This window comes from Pipistrellus hanaki, assembly GCF_964339955.1.
Source record: "Pipistrellus hanaki genome assembly, chromosome: 10".
Lineage (NCBI taxonomy): Eukaryota > Metazoa > Chordata > Mammalia > Chiroptera > Vespertilionidae > Pipistrellus > Pipistrellus hanaki.
The window spans coordinates 20,679,026-20,696,698 of NC_140512.1; the positions used below are offsets into that span (position 1 = coordinate 20,679,026).

At 34.6% G+C, this 17,673-nt stretch overlaps 1 protein-coding gene across 10 annotated transcripts in view; it reads left to right on the plus strand.

Moving 5' to 3' along the window:
* Positions 1 to 17,673, plus strand: part of CD36 (CD36 molecule (CD36 blood group)) — a 66,860-nt gene that overhangs the window by 20,460 nt on the left and 28,727 nt on the right. For 4 of the 10 annotated variants that reach the window (XM_084897049.1, XM_084897054.1, XM_084897057.1 and 1 more), the window contains 2 exons: positions 14,978 to 15,070; positions 15,632 to 15,824. In XM_084897049.1, the coding sequence (XP_084753175.1) occupies positions 15,705 to 15,824 (120 nt within the window). In that variant the 5' untranslated portion in view covers positions 14,978 to 15,070; positions 15,632 to 15,704. Of the gene's footprint in view, positions 1 to 5,600; positions 5,761 to 6,383; positions 6,472 to 7,645; positions 7,969 to 14,977; positions 15,071 to 15,631; positions 15,825 to 17,673 lie in introns of those variants that run through there. The other 6 variants (XM_084897050.1, XM_084897053.1, XM_084897051.1 and 3 more) reach the window with 4 other exon arrangements.

A 17,673-nucleotide genomic window follows, 5' to 3' on the forward strand; every position in this document is an offset into this window, starting at 1 on the left:
TCCTCCACTGCAGGCCTGATCCCTCCCCAACTGCCAGCCCGTACAGGCCTGGACCCCCAACTGCTCTTCCTTGCAGGCCTGCCCTACCCAAATGCTCTCTCCTGCAGTCCTGGTCCCCCCAACTGCCCTCTCCTGCTGACCTGGTCTTCCCCAACTGCCATCCTCTGCTGGCCTGATCACCTCTAACTTCCCACAACTGCCCTTCTCTGCAGACTCTTTAACTTTTTAAATGTTGCCTGAACAGAATAACAAAAACTTGATATTATTTTAGCATTTTAAAGCAAATCATTTTGATCAAGCTATGAACCAATGCAAATTAAATTGATCTCTCTAACTCTTCTTAAAAAATATTTTCTTTATTTCATTTTTTAAGATCCCACTTTAGGGATTATTTCTAGCCTAGATTACATTTATCAACATAGAAATTTGTTGTACCTCAATTCATTGAGCTTTCTATATTTCTGCTCTGTGAATTTTTAAATTATTGATTGCATAATTTTTTATCAACCTTTTTTTAAATTTTGCATTCATTAACTAAATGCTAGCTTTTGTTATTGACTTTTTTCCTACTATTTCACCACACTATGTTTTGAAGCCCAGTTATTCTTTTACCTGAATATTTCTGTTTCCCAATAATTTTCCATCTACCAAAGAAATACAAATTTACTGAGAACTATGCTCATCATAACATTTCCTTATGTTTCTCAGTATCATTTAAATGTTGACTTTCCCCCATCTCCTTAGAAAGTTAAATCAGCTTTGCAAACATTTCAAGTAAAGATTGGATCTGTCAACATTTTTAGATGGTCTATGAAATTTACCTATTGATCTGACCCCACCACCTGAGAATTATCCACAGAGGTGTTCTCTCTTTAATTTCTCTTTTATACACATGTCTTACCAGGGCTTTTTTTTAAACATTTGGATAAGTTTATTTTACATTTTGAATGGATATGTTTGCTTCCATCCTGTTTCAGTTCATTAGAGTACATGATTTAAGTCAAAGCTTTATTCTGAAATTCTTTATATTATCTTTAATAATGTTTTGAAATATTATTTTAAAGGTGATATTAAAAACCTCCATTTTAGACTCTCAAGCTTTCACTGGCATTAAATTACACCATTGAGTCTTGTGCATTTAACATTCTCTTATTAAGTTATGTTCATATATATTTATTTATTTTGATTTCTACATGTAAATCCCCTCTTCACCAGACTAAGCAAGTAGGACATGCCATTGATTTAATATTTCTATAAATGAACATGGCAGAAAATGAAAAAAAAAAATATATATATATATATACACACACACATATGTAACAGGTATGTTATACATGTGCATAAATATGTATGTGTTTATAAATATCCATGATTAGTTATCTCCAAAAATTAAAGTGCTAAAATAAATTTTACCTTAGAATTTTACACCAATAACTAATATTTTGAGATAGTTCACAGGTCTTTAAATAGATTTTAATTGTTTTAATCTCAGAATAATTCTGTTAATTGCCTCTTACAGATTATGATCACTGTTCATTTCCTGTTTGTTGTGTTTAGATAAATTTTCCTCTTAATACGATATCAAATATCACACAATTATTTTAAACTAGAGTCCCGATGCACAAAATTTGTGCAAGGGGCTCAGCCCTCATAGCCATGGCTTCATCTGGAAGGTCGTCCAGAAGTTCACCCAGTCTAATGAGCGTATTATGCTTATATTATTATAGATTACTATAGATTACGCTTTTATTATTATAGATTACTAGAGGCCCAATGCACGAAATTTGTGCAAGAGTAGGCCTTCGCAGTTTACAGATCGTTGCACTGGTGGGGTCCCTCAGCCTGGCCTGCACCCTCTTGGAATCCGGGACCTCTCAGGGGATGTCAGGTAGCCAGTTTCAGCCTGATCCCCATAGGCCCAATCCAGACAGGAGGGAGCCCGATCCTGTGCATTTAGCATCTGTCCCCTGGTGGTCATTGTGCATCATAGTGACTAGTCAACTGCTTGTTTGGTCATTGGTCGCCTGGTCGCTTAGGCTTTTATACATATACTAGAGGCCCAGTGCACAAAAATCATGCATTGGGGGGGATCCTTCAGCCCACCCTGCACCCTCTCAAAATCCAGGACCCCTCAGGGGATGTCCAACTGCTAGTTTAGGCCCGATCCTGCAGAAATCCCACAGAAATCCCTGCGGATCAGACCTAAACTGGCAGTCAGACATCCCTCTCGCAATCTGGGACTGCTAGCTCCTACCTGTTCACCTGCCTGCCTGATCGCCCCTAACCACTCACCCACCTTCCTGATTGTCCCTAACCACTCACCTGCCTGCCTGATTGCCCCTAACCACTCACCCACCTTCCTGATTGTCCCTAACCACTCACCTGCCTGCCTGATTGCCCCTAACCATTCTGCCTGCATCTTTGGTGACCCCTAACTGCTCACCTGCCTGCCTTAATCGCCCCTAACCACTCTGCCTGCCTGCCTGATCTCTCCTAGCTACCTCTGCCTGCCTCCCTGGTGGGCCCTAATTGCTCACCTGCCTGCCAGATCATCCCTGCCACTCTGCATACTTTCCTGATCTCCCCTCACCACCTCGCCTGCCTGATTGCCCTTAACCACTCTGCCTGCCTCTGTGGTGGCTCCTAACTTATTACCTGCCTGCCTGATCGCCCTAACCACTCGCTGGGGGGCAGCCAGCTGGGGTGAGGGGCAATGGTAGTTCTGGTCATCCCACCATTTCGATTGCTGGGATTTTATTATATAGGATAGATTATTCAATTTGTATAAATGTGTTGAAAAGAATATGTAAAATTAGGTATTAGCCAAGAACTTATTTATCTTTCTTTTTTTTCTCTCTCTCTCAGAAAAGAGTATAGGATTTCAGGCAATGTGGGTTTTAATCCTCATTTTGTCATGTTTAGCAGGGTGACCTCAGCTAGTTGTCTAAAAAAACTAGTCAGATGATATGATAGGTCAATGAGGTAACCTAACACATGTGAACTACTTAGTTTAAGAGTTAGCAGATAGCAAGCCCCCAGTATTATAAGCTCTGCAGTTCTGATTGTATCACCATCATAACTCTTGCCTTTGATTACTTATAAAATCTAGAGTTATAATGTGTATTATACTAACATTCTTTTCACTTGCTAAATTGTAAAAAAAATAAATTAATTATTTAAGAATCTTTACTACATAGAACCTGCATACAGCTTTATATTTTTCAATGTAAATGTACCATCTGATTTGATCTTCAATTCTAGTGCAGGTAGACTCCATAGTTATATATTCTTTGACAAGAAGGAAAATCAGCAATATGATTACTGTGGCTTGCCCAGTTCACAGTTCTATTAATGTTCCTGAAGCTGTGATTAGCACATGGGCCATGTGATCCCTCTTCTAGAACTCATATAATACATCTATCATCTGCTTCTTGAATATTTTGCAATATTTATCTTACCCAACTTTTATCTTCCTCTTTTACTTCACGTGTTAAATTCCATGAGTCAGCTTATCTTAAAGTATGTCATAAAGGATTTTTAAGAACCATACAAATTCTAGAGTAAATTTTCTTTATTCTGCTTACATTCTTGAAGTGGCAAAAGCCTTTCAACGCATGATTCAATACTTAAAAATACTCTATGAAAGTTAATGGTGTAAAAATGGAAAAAATTGGTAATTTAAAAATATAATAGTTTGGTAAGGCCAAGGAAGTCCAACATTACAAATTTTTCATACAAATAATAAATTAAAGTAAAAATACAATAAAAATGAAGTTTTAAAAGTTTAATATTTTTTAAATTGTCAAATGTTAAAAGACTATTTCCTTACTATTATAAGGACAAAAATACCCCATACAAAAGGATAAATAAGGACATTATCACAACTTAAAGTTGTTAACAAAATTAAAGATCTGAATAAACCAGTTGAGTGATGTGTGAAAATAGGTAATCTCATACATTGTATACATGTATGAACAAACATGTAGTGAAACACTCCTTATCAAAATAAAGTCCACATTTCTTGACTTAGAAATTATACTTTCTTCTGTTTACAATCTTAAGCAAAACTACATGTACATGAATTTTCAGCATTGTTTTTTGTAAGGTCAAGATCTAGAACCAATTAAAAATGTCTATTAAATAGGAGTCTGATCATTAAGACACTATATTATTTTTTTGTGGACTATGTTTTAATTTTAGAAAAGAGTTTCTTCATGATAGGGTATGTCCAAGGCACATAATATGAGAATAGACAAGTTGTAGAAAGTAGATTCAGTGTATATATTATCCCATATACATATGTATATGATGTTAAAATTAATTACTGGGATGGAGAGAACATATCTAAAATGTTTTACTTCTGAGAAATAGAATTGGGGGTTGAAAAAAACTTCTTATTTTATATATTTCTATAATTTTCAATATTTCTTAGTTGTATATAATACTATGATAAATTCTCTAAAATAAAAATGTATGATAGTCAATGATGACCATTGCAATCATTTATGAAACAAGTACTATATGTCAGACTTTGCGCAGAGTCCTTCAGATCATCACTCGCTCAGTCTTTATAAAAATTCTAAACTGGAGATATTTTCATTGTGACTAAGAGAGGCACTTTATCACAAATAGGAGGTGATGGATGATGCCAAGTTCAAAACTCAGGTCCGTTCACTTTCACATCAAATGTTCTATCCCAATCAAACCATGGCATTTTTATGGTATAAACAAAGCAGCAGAATAACCCTGGATTTCTGGGTATTTCCACCCATTGGAAATATTTTATGGTTCAGATCATTGTTGTGTGAGGTCATTCATTCAACCAGTTGAGCCTGGTCTGTGCTTTAGGGATTCAGCAGTAAACTAAACAATAAGTATCCCCCTTGTTGCCCTCCTCACAGAGCCCACATTCTAGCTGATGCAGAGCCAGGACAAGAAAATAGGTCAAGTGCATGTCTCCTGGTGCTATGTATGCTATATAATCTGCAGAAAACAAAGTGGAGAAGGGAGAAGGGCAGGAGCCCCGTCGGAAGGGAAACCTAAGTGCCTAGTGGTCAGGCCCCTGTCAAGTGTAGCATAAAACTCACCCCATTTCATTCATATCATCACCTTCTTATTTAATTTTCTCTCTTTTTTTATTTATTAAGAAAGTAAGAGTAAGTAGTTATATAAATCCTTAGTGATTATAATTAGCACCTGGTAACATCAGCATTCATTTATGTCTGTCTGATTACAAACCCTATGTGGTTTCTCACAAAAAAAAAAAAAAAAAAAAAAAAAAAAAAAGTTCCCAAAGAATTGTGCCTAAATTGACTTTATGATATTGAAAAATGTACTCTACTCTTTATTCTGCCAAAAATATCTAGTGCGATAGTGGCTTTACATAAGGCAAGGGTATACCGTCATATAAGGCATATGCCTTCAAAACATTGTGGGTCCATAATCTTTAATAAATAGTGAAAACCTCAACATTCTTTACTCTGAAATGGATACAGCAATTTCCTGCCTTGCTGCTCGGGTTGTATGTTTTGCTCAAAATCTAAATATACGATGGCAGATCTCCCTTAGCCGTGCGCTTTCCGGGGCTCATGTGCTAAGCCACTCAGGAACGGTTGTCTCTGGGACTGAACACTTAACAGCTGCCTCTGGGAATGTACATTTGATTCTTTCTGCCGCTCATGGGACTGTGGGACATTTTCCTCTCCAGAGACAGAGGAATTGGATAGAGGGCATTAGGCTTCTGATTAAATAGTGATCCAAGTAAGTGCAAGGCCACTTTAGGCATCTGTTTTGCATGTATTTATTCTGAAATATCTTTCTCTAACACTGTTCATAGTTTCATTATAATCTAACTATTTTTCAGTATGTTTAAAATATACTTTTTAAAAACAAAACAAAAAACATTTTATCTGAACTCATGTTGGTGAGCTATTTCTGGATTGTCATATTTGTGTGCGCGTGTGTGTGTGTGTGTGTGTGTTTGTGAGAGAGAATTAGATTGAGAATAAAATTTATCAGAGCATTTTAAATAAACTTGATATGTTTAATCAAAATACTTAATTATCTTTTATATTTCCTTTTTACTAATACAACAAAGGTAAAAGGTCACCATTATAAGGAAATCATCTTTCTAAGGCAACTAAAAGTCTCTGTAAGTTATTCGTTTAAAATGAAAAGCACAAATTATAATGAAATTGTGCAAAGCCATTTCTACATTAACCTAATTAAGTGAAATCTGAGGGGGAAAAACCCCAAAATACCTACAGTGTTTTATAACATGTTGTTGATTTTTAAATACATGTGTCTGTAAAAATGCCTTGGAAAGAGAAAGAAACACATGAGGAAAACATTTTGAAAAGAGTGCTTTGGATTCCTTTCTTCAGTTGTACCGCTAACATGTGATAGGATTCTCCGCATGCCCAGAGGGAATAGCAGGAGCAAGCCAATGATGAGGACTGGCTTCCATGTGATGTAATGGACTAAGTATATCTCTGCTTGTTTTTGTCCTGTTGCTTCATTTCAAGGTTGACTTGGAAGCATTTATTAAAGGCCTGTCTGACAGGTGACAGTTTAACCTTCTGAATAGTTTGATTTTGCCTTTGGGATTCTGAAAACTTCTTTGTAAGAATGTATTCTTAAGATTGAGGGTCCTTGCCCCCTCCCCCCACTCACCCCCCTACCCCAAAGTGCAAGGCCTTCTATTTTGGCTAGATTTAAAAATAAGCCAGTCAGTGACAGAAAAGTACCACATGATCTCACTCATTTATGGATAATAAAGAACATTATAAGCTGATGAGCAAAACTAGATACAGAGGCAGAGAAGCATGGAACAGACTGTCAAACAACAGCGGGAAGGCTGGGGAGGGGAGGGTTGGGGGACAGGGAGAGAGAAGAGATGAACCGAAGGACTTGTATGCATGCATATAAGCATAACCAATGGGCACAGACACTGGGAGGGGGGTAAGGGCATGTACTGGGGGCTAGGGGAGGCTGCGGAAGGTCAATTGGGGGGGAAAAGAAGGCATATGTACTACTAATGGTAATACATAAAAAATAAAGGACATGTACAATATGAAAAAATAAAAATAAAATGATGTTCTTTTAAAGTATACTTTTTAAGATATGTATTAAAGGCTCATTCTAAATAGTAATGCTATTTGCAAGTTATTTGATCATTGTATTTTGGCTGAAAACATTTAAGATCAACTTAATATTGTGAATTTTTTAGGTGGATTTTGCTGTACCCATGAAATTTTTATAAGATTCACAGAACATGATAAACAGTTAAGAACTTCCAGTTAGAACAATAGGCCATTTCCTTTTGTAGAGTCTGTTTGTCATCTCTGTTGATTGACAGGGTCTCCAACTGTTCAAGATATTAGCCTCCATGCACTTCAGATTCACGCTGTATAGAAAAGTGTATTCTACTTAAACTTCATGAAATGAGCTTGGCAAGCTGGCCATGACAGTGAAGTGCAGCTCTCATTAATCTCCCTAATTTACATTCCATCATTTGGGGTAATGGCCGTATGGTGAAACAGAATGTATCACAGGCGGCTTCAGTTCTTTTTCCACCCTGGCCTCTGACTTAGTTGGATAGGCAAACGGCCAAAAATAAATAACTAAAATGCTGCTGTGTATCTCAGATATAGGTAAGGGGTCCTTTCCAGACCGCAAGAATAGACGCTTAAGAGCCACACCAGTGTGATGTGTGTGGGGTTTTTTTCTTTTCCTTTTTTTTTTTTTTTTAAATTCCTCTGGCAACAAACCACTCACTGGGATTTGACAGACATTGTGGCCTTTTTTTTTTTTTTTTTTTTTTTTTTAAAGCATATTTAAACTCACACACTTTGTAATGAGGATTTCAGTGCAGGGTTTTTTCTGCAGAATACCATTTGATCCTACTAAGAGTTGTCTGTTCCAATGTTTGAGCACTTGACTGAAAAATCCTTCTTAGCTTTTTTAAAGGTAAGTCATATGATTTTTTTTTAAAGATAAGAGATTTCTATCTCCCAAATGATAGATGACACTACTATATAAAAACCTCTTAAGAAGTTATATAACAACAACAAAAAGCAGTGGCTGTTTTGTTAGTCACTAGGCTTTATTTAAAAATTAGGTTTGTGTTGTTTTCTAAGTTATCAATTTTCTACCTTTTATGTTTTAAAAAATATTAAAACCTTGTTCAATGCTCAATGACAGTTCACTTCTTGACATTTAAAATGATATGTTTTTCTGTAAACATTTATTTGTTAATATTTAAGATGATTTACAATACAATTAGATTATTATAAAACTTACATTGTATAATTAAACATGGTTTTTTAATTTAAATTATGAATAGAAATGATCATAAGTGAATTCAATATAGTAGAATTAGTTGTTATAAATGACTTGCCACTCTTATGTCAACATGCTATCTTGTATGCAATTGTTAACTATTTATTACTTTATAGAATATTAGCATACTTAATTTTCTATCTGATTACACAATTTTTGGTGAATTTGACCTTGTCTGCATGATTAAATATATAAATGCAATGTATATTTAGATACAATGTATATTTAGATACATTCTGATTAACTATTTTTTTAATTATCAAACATTATAATTGTCCTGGAAATGGTAAATTATATTAATTCCAAATAATGATTCTAGATGTTATCCCTGGCCCAAGTGTAAATTACATAACATTTGTTAGCAAAATAAAAATAAAACAAAACTGACTTTTTGGGCTATTTAGGAAGCTTATTAAAAATAGTAACAAATTATTTTATTGAATCATCATACCAAGTATAAATAAAAGATAAATCATTCTGAAGAAATTAAAAGTTTCAATTTAATTGCACTAAGTGAATCCATCTATAACTGTAAATGGCATAAATTCTCTAGAGTGAATCTCAAATAGTTACTTGGATTATCAGGTCACATATTGAAATACATTTTTAAATTGCATGCATGTACTTTTTAGTCCATTCCTATCTGAGTAATGTTTTGTTTTGTTTTAGTACAGGGATATTTTTATTTAATTTCTAAGTATGTATCTTTTTTAGTAGTCCTATCAGGTTTCTCTGAATCTATCAGAAGTTTTAGAATCTTTATCCAAACAAACCTCACAAGCCTAAACCCTTGCCAGTAATGTCTCATGGATCTAAAAGAAACATTGCTTTTAATATTGGTTTGTAAAATAACCAAAATTAAATTTTTAAAAGTTTTGTTATATAGAGTCTCCAGCAGTCTACTGAAACTTATGAAAGAAGAAATATGAAGACATTTTTTCATTTATCAGAATTACTATTAAACATGTACAATACATCAAATACACAGTCATCATCTAATAGGTTAAACTAGAGAATAAAATTCTCAGAATATAATTCTGAGAGAAATCTCATAATTATAATTGGAGAGATACTTGGACAGAGTATACTGAAAATTTTGAAATTTATCTCAGAAATTATTATAATTGCCACCCTTATTTTTGTATGAAAATATCTGGTCATGCTTACTCAAACACATTTGAATCTGTTATGGATTCTCTTGTTTCTGAAGGAACTCAGTAACTTAAAAAAAAAAAAATCTAATCACAATGTGATTTAGTTCACTGGCCCAAGTCATGGCTAAAAGTTTCAAGTAGCACTTTCTAACCTAGTAGTTTTCATTCCATTTGCATGATATTCTCAGTTTCTGTATATAAAACGTTTAAATCATTTTATCAGATTACTTTGTAAACTAAGGGTTTTGAAAATAATCATTTCTATTTGCAAACTGGATACATTTATTAGACTTTTTTAATAATACTTGGTCAATATATAATAACATTATGCTATAGTTGTTTAACATAATGTTTTATAACATTTTCTATTATAGGGAATTTTTATAGATTATCTCATTTAATTTTATTTGCTAACTTATGTAATGTATAATAAACCCATTTTAGAGAAAGTTGAGTCATAACAGAGGTGCATGTGGACTGTTTTCTTATGTTAAGGAAATTAGAAGGAAAGCTTACAGAGAGAATAGGAAATTTGAGGTACTAGTCACTCATGAGTAAGAAAATATCATCCAGGTCTTGATATTCACTTACGATACAAGTACTCTTATAATTTGAAACCTTTTCAAGTTTTGTAGTTCACACCCCAGGAAATTTTACCTCTGGGCCATATTTTTTTTTCTGGGTGGAGTTTCCCAGGGCACAAAGCTGTACCTACACATGGGAATAATTGCAGATTCTCTAGGGATGTTCTGATTTTCTGACCTATGTATTATAGACACTTCTCTACCACCAGGTTTTCAACATAGTGGAAAGGCATAATGGTCATAAAGTCATTCTAGAAATACTCTGATGATTTATCAGCTAAAATAAAAAAAGAAAAATTCTATGCTTCTTTCTTCTTTCAAATATAATCCAAGGGAATAAAACACCTTCACTAATTCTGCAGAAGGATTTGGATTTGTAATCTAGAAACTGAGAGGATACAGCTAATTTCTCTGTAGACTCATGAAAGGTATAACAGTGACATCATCAGACAGGCCTTAATTTTTTTTTCTTCCTTACAGAAATCTCAATAAGTTTTCTTTTCTGTACCTGTAATCAATTTTTGCTTTCTAAACTTAGGTACTTTGCAAGGAGCAAAGTACTACAGATAGCAATGTCTTCTCTATTTTGTATGAAGGCAAATAACAATAAATAAAGAATAATAATACTAAATTAGCAAATGAAATAAATTACCTATTTTTAATATGTAAGGAGTTGTGTTATTAAGAAAAGTGTGTAAGACACAAATTTTGCATGCTCTCAACATCTAAATTTGAAAGAAAAGTGGGAACAAACTATACTTTTTTTTTTCCACCCCTTTGGATAAATGTAAGTGGAGGCACTGTTGAGTAGAATGTCTGAACTTTTCCCTTATTTACACAATATACATATTACATAATATATTAGGCCCTCCTCTGTCTCAGGTGAATAAAACTGATTGTCATTTTGTAATAGGAAGCATAAGGTTAAAGTATAATTATAGTAGCTATAATTAGTTACTCATGATTATGTCAAGGCACTGATGATAACAAATGAACCCAAGTATACCAGATATCTTGCCTAAGCTTAAGGAGAAAATGTTGGAAACTTACATCATGTTAACAAAAGTGAATCAATCAGAAAATCTGAAAAAGTAGATAAATGTAATTTCGCTCTCGCTAATATATATATATATATATATATATATATATATATATATATCTCAGTGCATGTTTGAATATTTGTATCTTTGCTTATATATCAATGTGATTCTACAGAATAAATGTCCTGACACTTCTGTTTTCTGATGAACCTGACTCAACAGCAGTGGGATGTGGACACTATTTCACTTCAGTTCACAGCAGGCAGAGTGTAGGCAGTACCCAGACACCCATATTTTGTAACGTATTTTTATTAATTTTAGAGAGGAAAGAAGAGGGAACGGATGTGTGCCCTTAACCAGAACCAAACCCAGGGCTCTTCAGTCCACAGGCTTTATCCACTGAGCCAACTCGGCTAGGGCCAGACATCCCTATTCTTGACATCCCTGGCCCAGGGTTCTTGGAAGTAAGAATGATGAGTTCTCAGCGGTAGAAATGGAGGCGTGTGCTGCCCCCCTGAGTCCTCAGGTGGACATTCTTAGGACTGTTTTCTCCTTACAGAAACTCTTCCCTGTAGTACAAGGGGCTACCTGAAATAAAGGAGAAAGATTCTGAGTAAGTCAGAAAGATTCATGACTACATTATGGCATGGAATCTGCAAAGGAGCAGAATATGCATATATACCTATTTCAGCAACAATCAATAGCAATAGACTTGTAATTTGCAAATCACTTTACATTCCATCTGTCATATTTATAAATTACATTAATGTTGAATAATTTATAGTGGCTTACATAGGAGATAAAATAACTTTCCAAAAAAGATAACTTCATCTTTGAGTTGTGTTTTTTTGGTTTTTGTTTTTTTTTGTTTTGTTTTGTTTTTAAAAATCATGATAGTATATAAACAAAACTGGAACCTGACACTATGGATTTTTTGTCTCAATTTTTAAATGGGCTTGCAAAGCCATAGGTCTCCACAGAGATTCTCCTAGAGCTTCCTAAAAGTGTAAAGGAACCGAAACCGGTTTGGCTTAGTAGATAAAGCGTCAGCCTGCGGACTGAAGGGTCCCGGGTTCGATTCCGGTCAAGGGCAAGTACCTTGGTTGCGGGCACGTCCCCAGTGGGGGGTATGCAAGAGGCAGCTGATGGATGATTCTCTCTCATTGATGTTTCTGACTCTCTATCCTCTCCCTTCCTCTATGTAAAATGATCAATAAAATATATTTTTTTAAAAAAAAGTGTAAAGGAGAATGTCAGGAAAACTGAGTTAGAAACCGGGGTCTCTGGTTCCCACCACTGCTGTAATCATAATAATTCTGTCTATTGGTTTTCCATGTAAGAATTGGAGTGAAGAACTGGTTCAGATAAATTAAAAATAAAAAAAGCCCTAGGCTGTTTTTCTCAGTTGTTAGAGTGCCCTCCGTGGACTGAAGGGTCATAGATTAGATTCTGGTCAAGAGTAGGTACCTTGGTCGCAGGCTCAATCCCCAGTGCCATGTGGGATACATGCGGGGGGTTGGGGGGGAGAAACAAAAGATGTGTCTTTCTCACACTGATTTTCTCTCTGTGTCTCTTCCACCCCTACTCCACTCTCTCTCTAAAAAAAAAAAAAAGCAATCAATGGAAAAAATATCCTCAGGTGACAATTAACAAAAGTTAAAACAAGAAGAACCTTATCTGGTCTTAATATCTTTGTTTTACACACAAGGAAACTGAGGTAGTCAGATTAAAAGACTTTCTCACGGTGACCTAGCAAGAGTGGCAAATCAGGTTTTGGTTTCATCACAATTACATCAGGTTGGATCCTGCATTTGAGTGCAACTTACGTTATAACTTGCAAATAAGAGTTGAGAGATGATCTATGCAATTGGCTTTCAGTAAGTATTACTTCATAAGCTACCTTGAATATGGTTATTTGTTTGTAGTATACTAGAGGCCTGGTGCATGAAATTCATGCATGGATGTGGTCCCTAGGCCTGGCCAGCGATCATCAGGGCCGATAGAGCCTTCCTTCTGGTTACTGCCTGGGGCCTTCCTTGGTTCTGCACCACCCTCTGGTGGTCAGCACACATTATAGCAAATGATCAAACTCCCAGTCTCCTGGTTGAACTCCTGAGGGGACACTTTGCATATTAGGCTTTTATACAAATAGATAAAACATCAGGATGATTTCTATACTTACCAATTACTATGATTGTTTACAAGATTATGATTCAAGAAAAGTTTAAGGTGCTGTTTAGTTATACTTTGCAAGGTAATTCTGCTTGATATTATCCAATCCTATATAAACTTTAACTAACTTAATCTATGGCATTATGACAAGCATAGCCAACACCATAGGAGGTAGCATGTTGCATGATTTTTGAGGGTATAGAAAGCTATCTTCACACTCTACCTTCAAGCAATTAATAAAAAGCCAACCCCACTTACTCAGTGACACAAAACTCCACAGGAAAAATGTCACATGTAAGCTTATGTGTTTTTTCCTTTTATAGTTGGAAAAAACACGTGACACTCACGACTCAAGCCTCTTAGCCACCAGGACCTAAGTATGAATGAATCTGTTACATCCTCACTTCTTGTGGAAGTATCCTAAGTATAAGGCATATGTAGAGAGAAATCACAATGGATAAGAAGTAAAATAAATAAAATTGCTCTGGAAAATTTTTGTAACATTTATCTTTCTCCATCTGGGAAAAAAAATATTTTTTAATTGTCTTACCATTATTTTCTTAGCTATGCAAATAATACTTAAAAAAAATAAATGGTTCCACAGTAGGAATAAATATTAATAAAATCATAACACTGTAAAACTGTTGCAATAAAACTGTGGAGGAAAATCTGAGACCCTAACAAAATGTAATTTTTATTATTACATTTAAAGTGTTGACAAAAATATGTTGTGTGTGAATCTTTTTTTGTAGTCTATGTTCTGTTGGCATTTATGTTTTCCTTGGCCATAGGCATTTTGAAGTAGGGGATGTCTGTTTATAAACTACAAAGCATTCTGACTGTTCATTAATGTTTGGTCAGCCCCCCTTTAAAAATGCTATTACAGCCCCTCTGGCATGGCATGGCTTGGTTGAGCATTGACCTATGAACCAGGGGGTCATGGTTCTCTCCCAGTCAGAGCATGTGCCTGGATTGCAGACTCCATCCCCAATAGGGGGTGTGTAGGAGGCAGCCCATCAATGTTTCTCTCTCTTCATTGATGTTTCCATCTCTCTTTCTTCCTCTTCCTTCCTCTCTGAAATCAATAAAAAATATTTTTAAGTGCCGTTACAATCATAATAGCTCAAATTAACATGGTTTTAAATATTAGTAAAAAGTAATAGGCTCTTATTAACTTTGTTACAAGAGGAACAACTCACTCCACCAATCGTTTTCTTCCAATCTTTATGAAATAAACACATAGTAGAAAGATACCAAAAATTGACTTGGTGAAATACATACTGGCACAAACAAGTTCATTTTAACAGTTGGCATGGATCAGCTACCCATGACAAAATAAATATTACAAATGAATATGTACAAAAAATTACTTGAGACGAGTAACAAAGCAATGCTTAACTTTAAAACTAGACATCCTTTACATTATATAATTTCTTCAAATTCTTTGCACCTTTAGTCTATCCAAAATCAATTATTAACAGTAAAATTGAAAGTAAAAGACATTTCTTTAAAATATTTTAATCTTTTCAACAATTCTAGAAACAATTTAGGCATAAATTCAACACTCATGAAGATGGGATTTTCTTTTCATAGTAATGATAATTTGGATGATATTAGTATTCTAGTATTCATTTTCTCATATTGTATTCCCCCAATTTACCCATTTGCTTCTTTTTTGTTTTAACAGATAGCTGACAATGACTAGAAGAATTGGTTGTTTCTGAGACGCATCAAATCACTTTCCATAAAACCCATACCTTGCTGTTCATTTGTGAATAAGGTATAGTAAAGAGAACATGTTACCATACTTGCTTAGCTCTTAGATGGAGCAGACATCTGCCCACTCACAGTCAGTTTGAAGGAAAACTCCAGCAGAGTGTGGCAGGCAGGCTGTGTTTGAGTGGATAAGTCGGCTAGAGGGTGAGGATGCAACTGAATGTCTCAGGCTGGGGGAAGGTAGGTAAGGGTGAGAGTACAGTAAGCACGTTCTCCTTAGATAAGATTTCCTTGTTAATTATCCATAAGAAGAAGAAAACTAGGGGGAGACTTTTTTTTTTAAATGCTATATATGACAATATTTTTAATTTCTACCCGTGGTAGATAGTAAAAAGCAAGAAAGGGGAGGGCCTGCTCTAGAAAATCAGTTTCTTAAAAAAAAAAAAAGAAAAAAAAGAAAGAAAGAAAGAAAGAAAGAAAGAAAGAAAGAAAGAAAGAAAGAAAGAAAAGCTCTTGTTTATTGATAACGGGGAAAATAATCTGTTTCATAATGTGTTGTCTTTGTACTTTGATCTGTTTGTATTGATATTTAAGCTTCTGTTTTATGATCTCTTCCTAATGATAGAGCCAGAGCTCTTGGAGCCTGGAGTTTAAAAGGAGCAGGTGCTGAGCCTCTACTTTTTCCCTGAACAAGAAAGATGGGCTGTGATCGGAACTGTGGGCTCATCACTGGTGCTGTCATCGGGGCAGTGCTGGCTCTGTTTGGTGGTATTCTAATGCCAGTCGGAGACTTGCTTATTGAGAAGACGATTAAAAAGGTACAAGTAGTCAGAAGGATATTTTTTTTTGGTCAGTCTGACTCATTGTATCTTCTGTCCCTTATTTGCTTTGGGTGCCTGTTTTATATTTTATGGTAACTGGTCACTTTGTGTCCTCAGTACAAAAGTGATTATGGGCTGCCACAGCTGTATGCAACAGAGAAATGTTAAACGTATATTTACCATAAATTGCTACCTGAGGTGTAAATATTCAAATTCTGATAAAAGCTATTCATTGGTGCACAGGTAAGTTGAAACAATTGTTTATGTCTAAAGAGTATGGTTTTGAATAAAAAAGAGGTAAGTGTATAAAAGTAGATGTATCTTGGTTAAAACTGAGAAAAGTAAACTTGTATGTACAATACATAATATAGAACATATATAATATTAATATATAGTTACACATTATACATAGTCATTTAATCATAATTAAATGAATCAAGAAATTTTTGGTAAAACTGATAACTTTTATTTGGTAAACTGTTGGGTTTCTTTTTATAATTTGTATAATAACATAAGTATTTCCTGTTTATAAAGCTTACATTTTTAAAAAATGCTATGAGAAATGTTACATAGGACATATGCCAGTGTATATACAAAGCAGAGTAGTTGTGACCTAGTTAGAGTAATTCAATAGATAGTTTGCACAATAAACTAGAATTAATTTCCCACCTTAGCTCCTTAGCTTCACACTCACCATCTTCAATTGATAGAGAGAGAAAAACTAGGATAAGGTCATACAGAACTGCTGGAGTTCTAAACCCAGGATGGCAAATTCAAATGGTTTCAGAAGTTTGGAGTCAGAGTAAAAAAGAAAAAGTGAAGCTATGAAGCACAAGAGAAAATGAAGAATAGGAACTATTGTGAATGTGAATGTGTGCCCTACCTGAATACATGTAGGGTTTCCTTTTTTCAAAACATAATTCTGGCCAAATAAAACATGTCTGAGTACTGGCCTCAGTTCTCAGCCTGATTAGATGTCAGTGGCCTAGACAGAGAGTTAATAAGTACAGTGCACAATTGAGAACAATAAAAATTAAATAATAAAATAGGCTATACCTACGAACTCATACTGAAATGTCTGTTACTGCCAAGGCCTTTGTCTTCCTCATCCATTTATCTATATTTGACATCTTCCTCTTATTAGGAATATAAATAAATACCATTTCATTTCTCAGAAGCATTGACTTAATTGACTAATATGAAGAATTCATTTTAAATCTATTTTCTGATGATGACAATACTACTTTCTATTCCTTTCTTTAGCTAAAAATTATAAAGTTAAAATAAATAATCTCACTGTATCATTATAGCTGCTGACTTATGGAAAAATAGGAATTTTTTTTAGGTTACAGTTTCTTTACTTGCATGCTATATTTGCTCCATACTAATATTGTGGTTTATGGCTTCTTTATTGCTCACGGATCATAAATCTTAAGCACTGAGAATTTCATTTAAAATATTACAAATTGAATGTTATCCACTTCTTTGGAATTCCCAACTTTATTGATATTACTTTTGATATAGTTTGATAGAGACAGATAGGTCTCAGGGAGATGAAGCTTATGTGATTGTGTGAGATGGGATCGCCATTGCTTAATATCCTTACTGCTCTGTCATCTGCACCCCTCCTGGGTTTCTGTGGAGAGAGAACAGATGCAGTGTGTGTGTTAACACCGATACTACAATTCATCTTTTGGAAAAGTCTCCAGAATAAAAATATCACAATAATCTCCCACTGCAGAGCATTTTAGACCAGGACTGTTTTTTCTAATACATAATTGACAACCAGTTGCTAATTATTGATCATCATTTATTTAATTCATTCAGTAATAGTAGTAGTACTTAT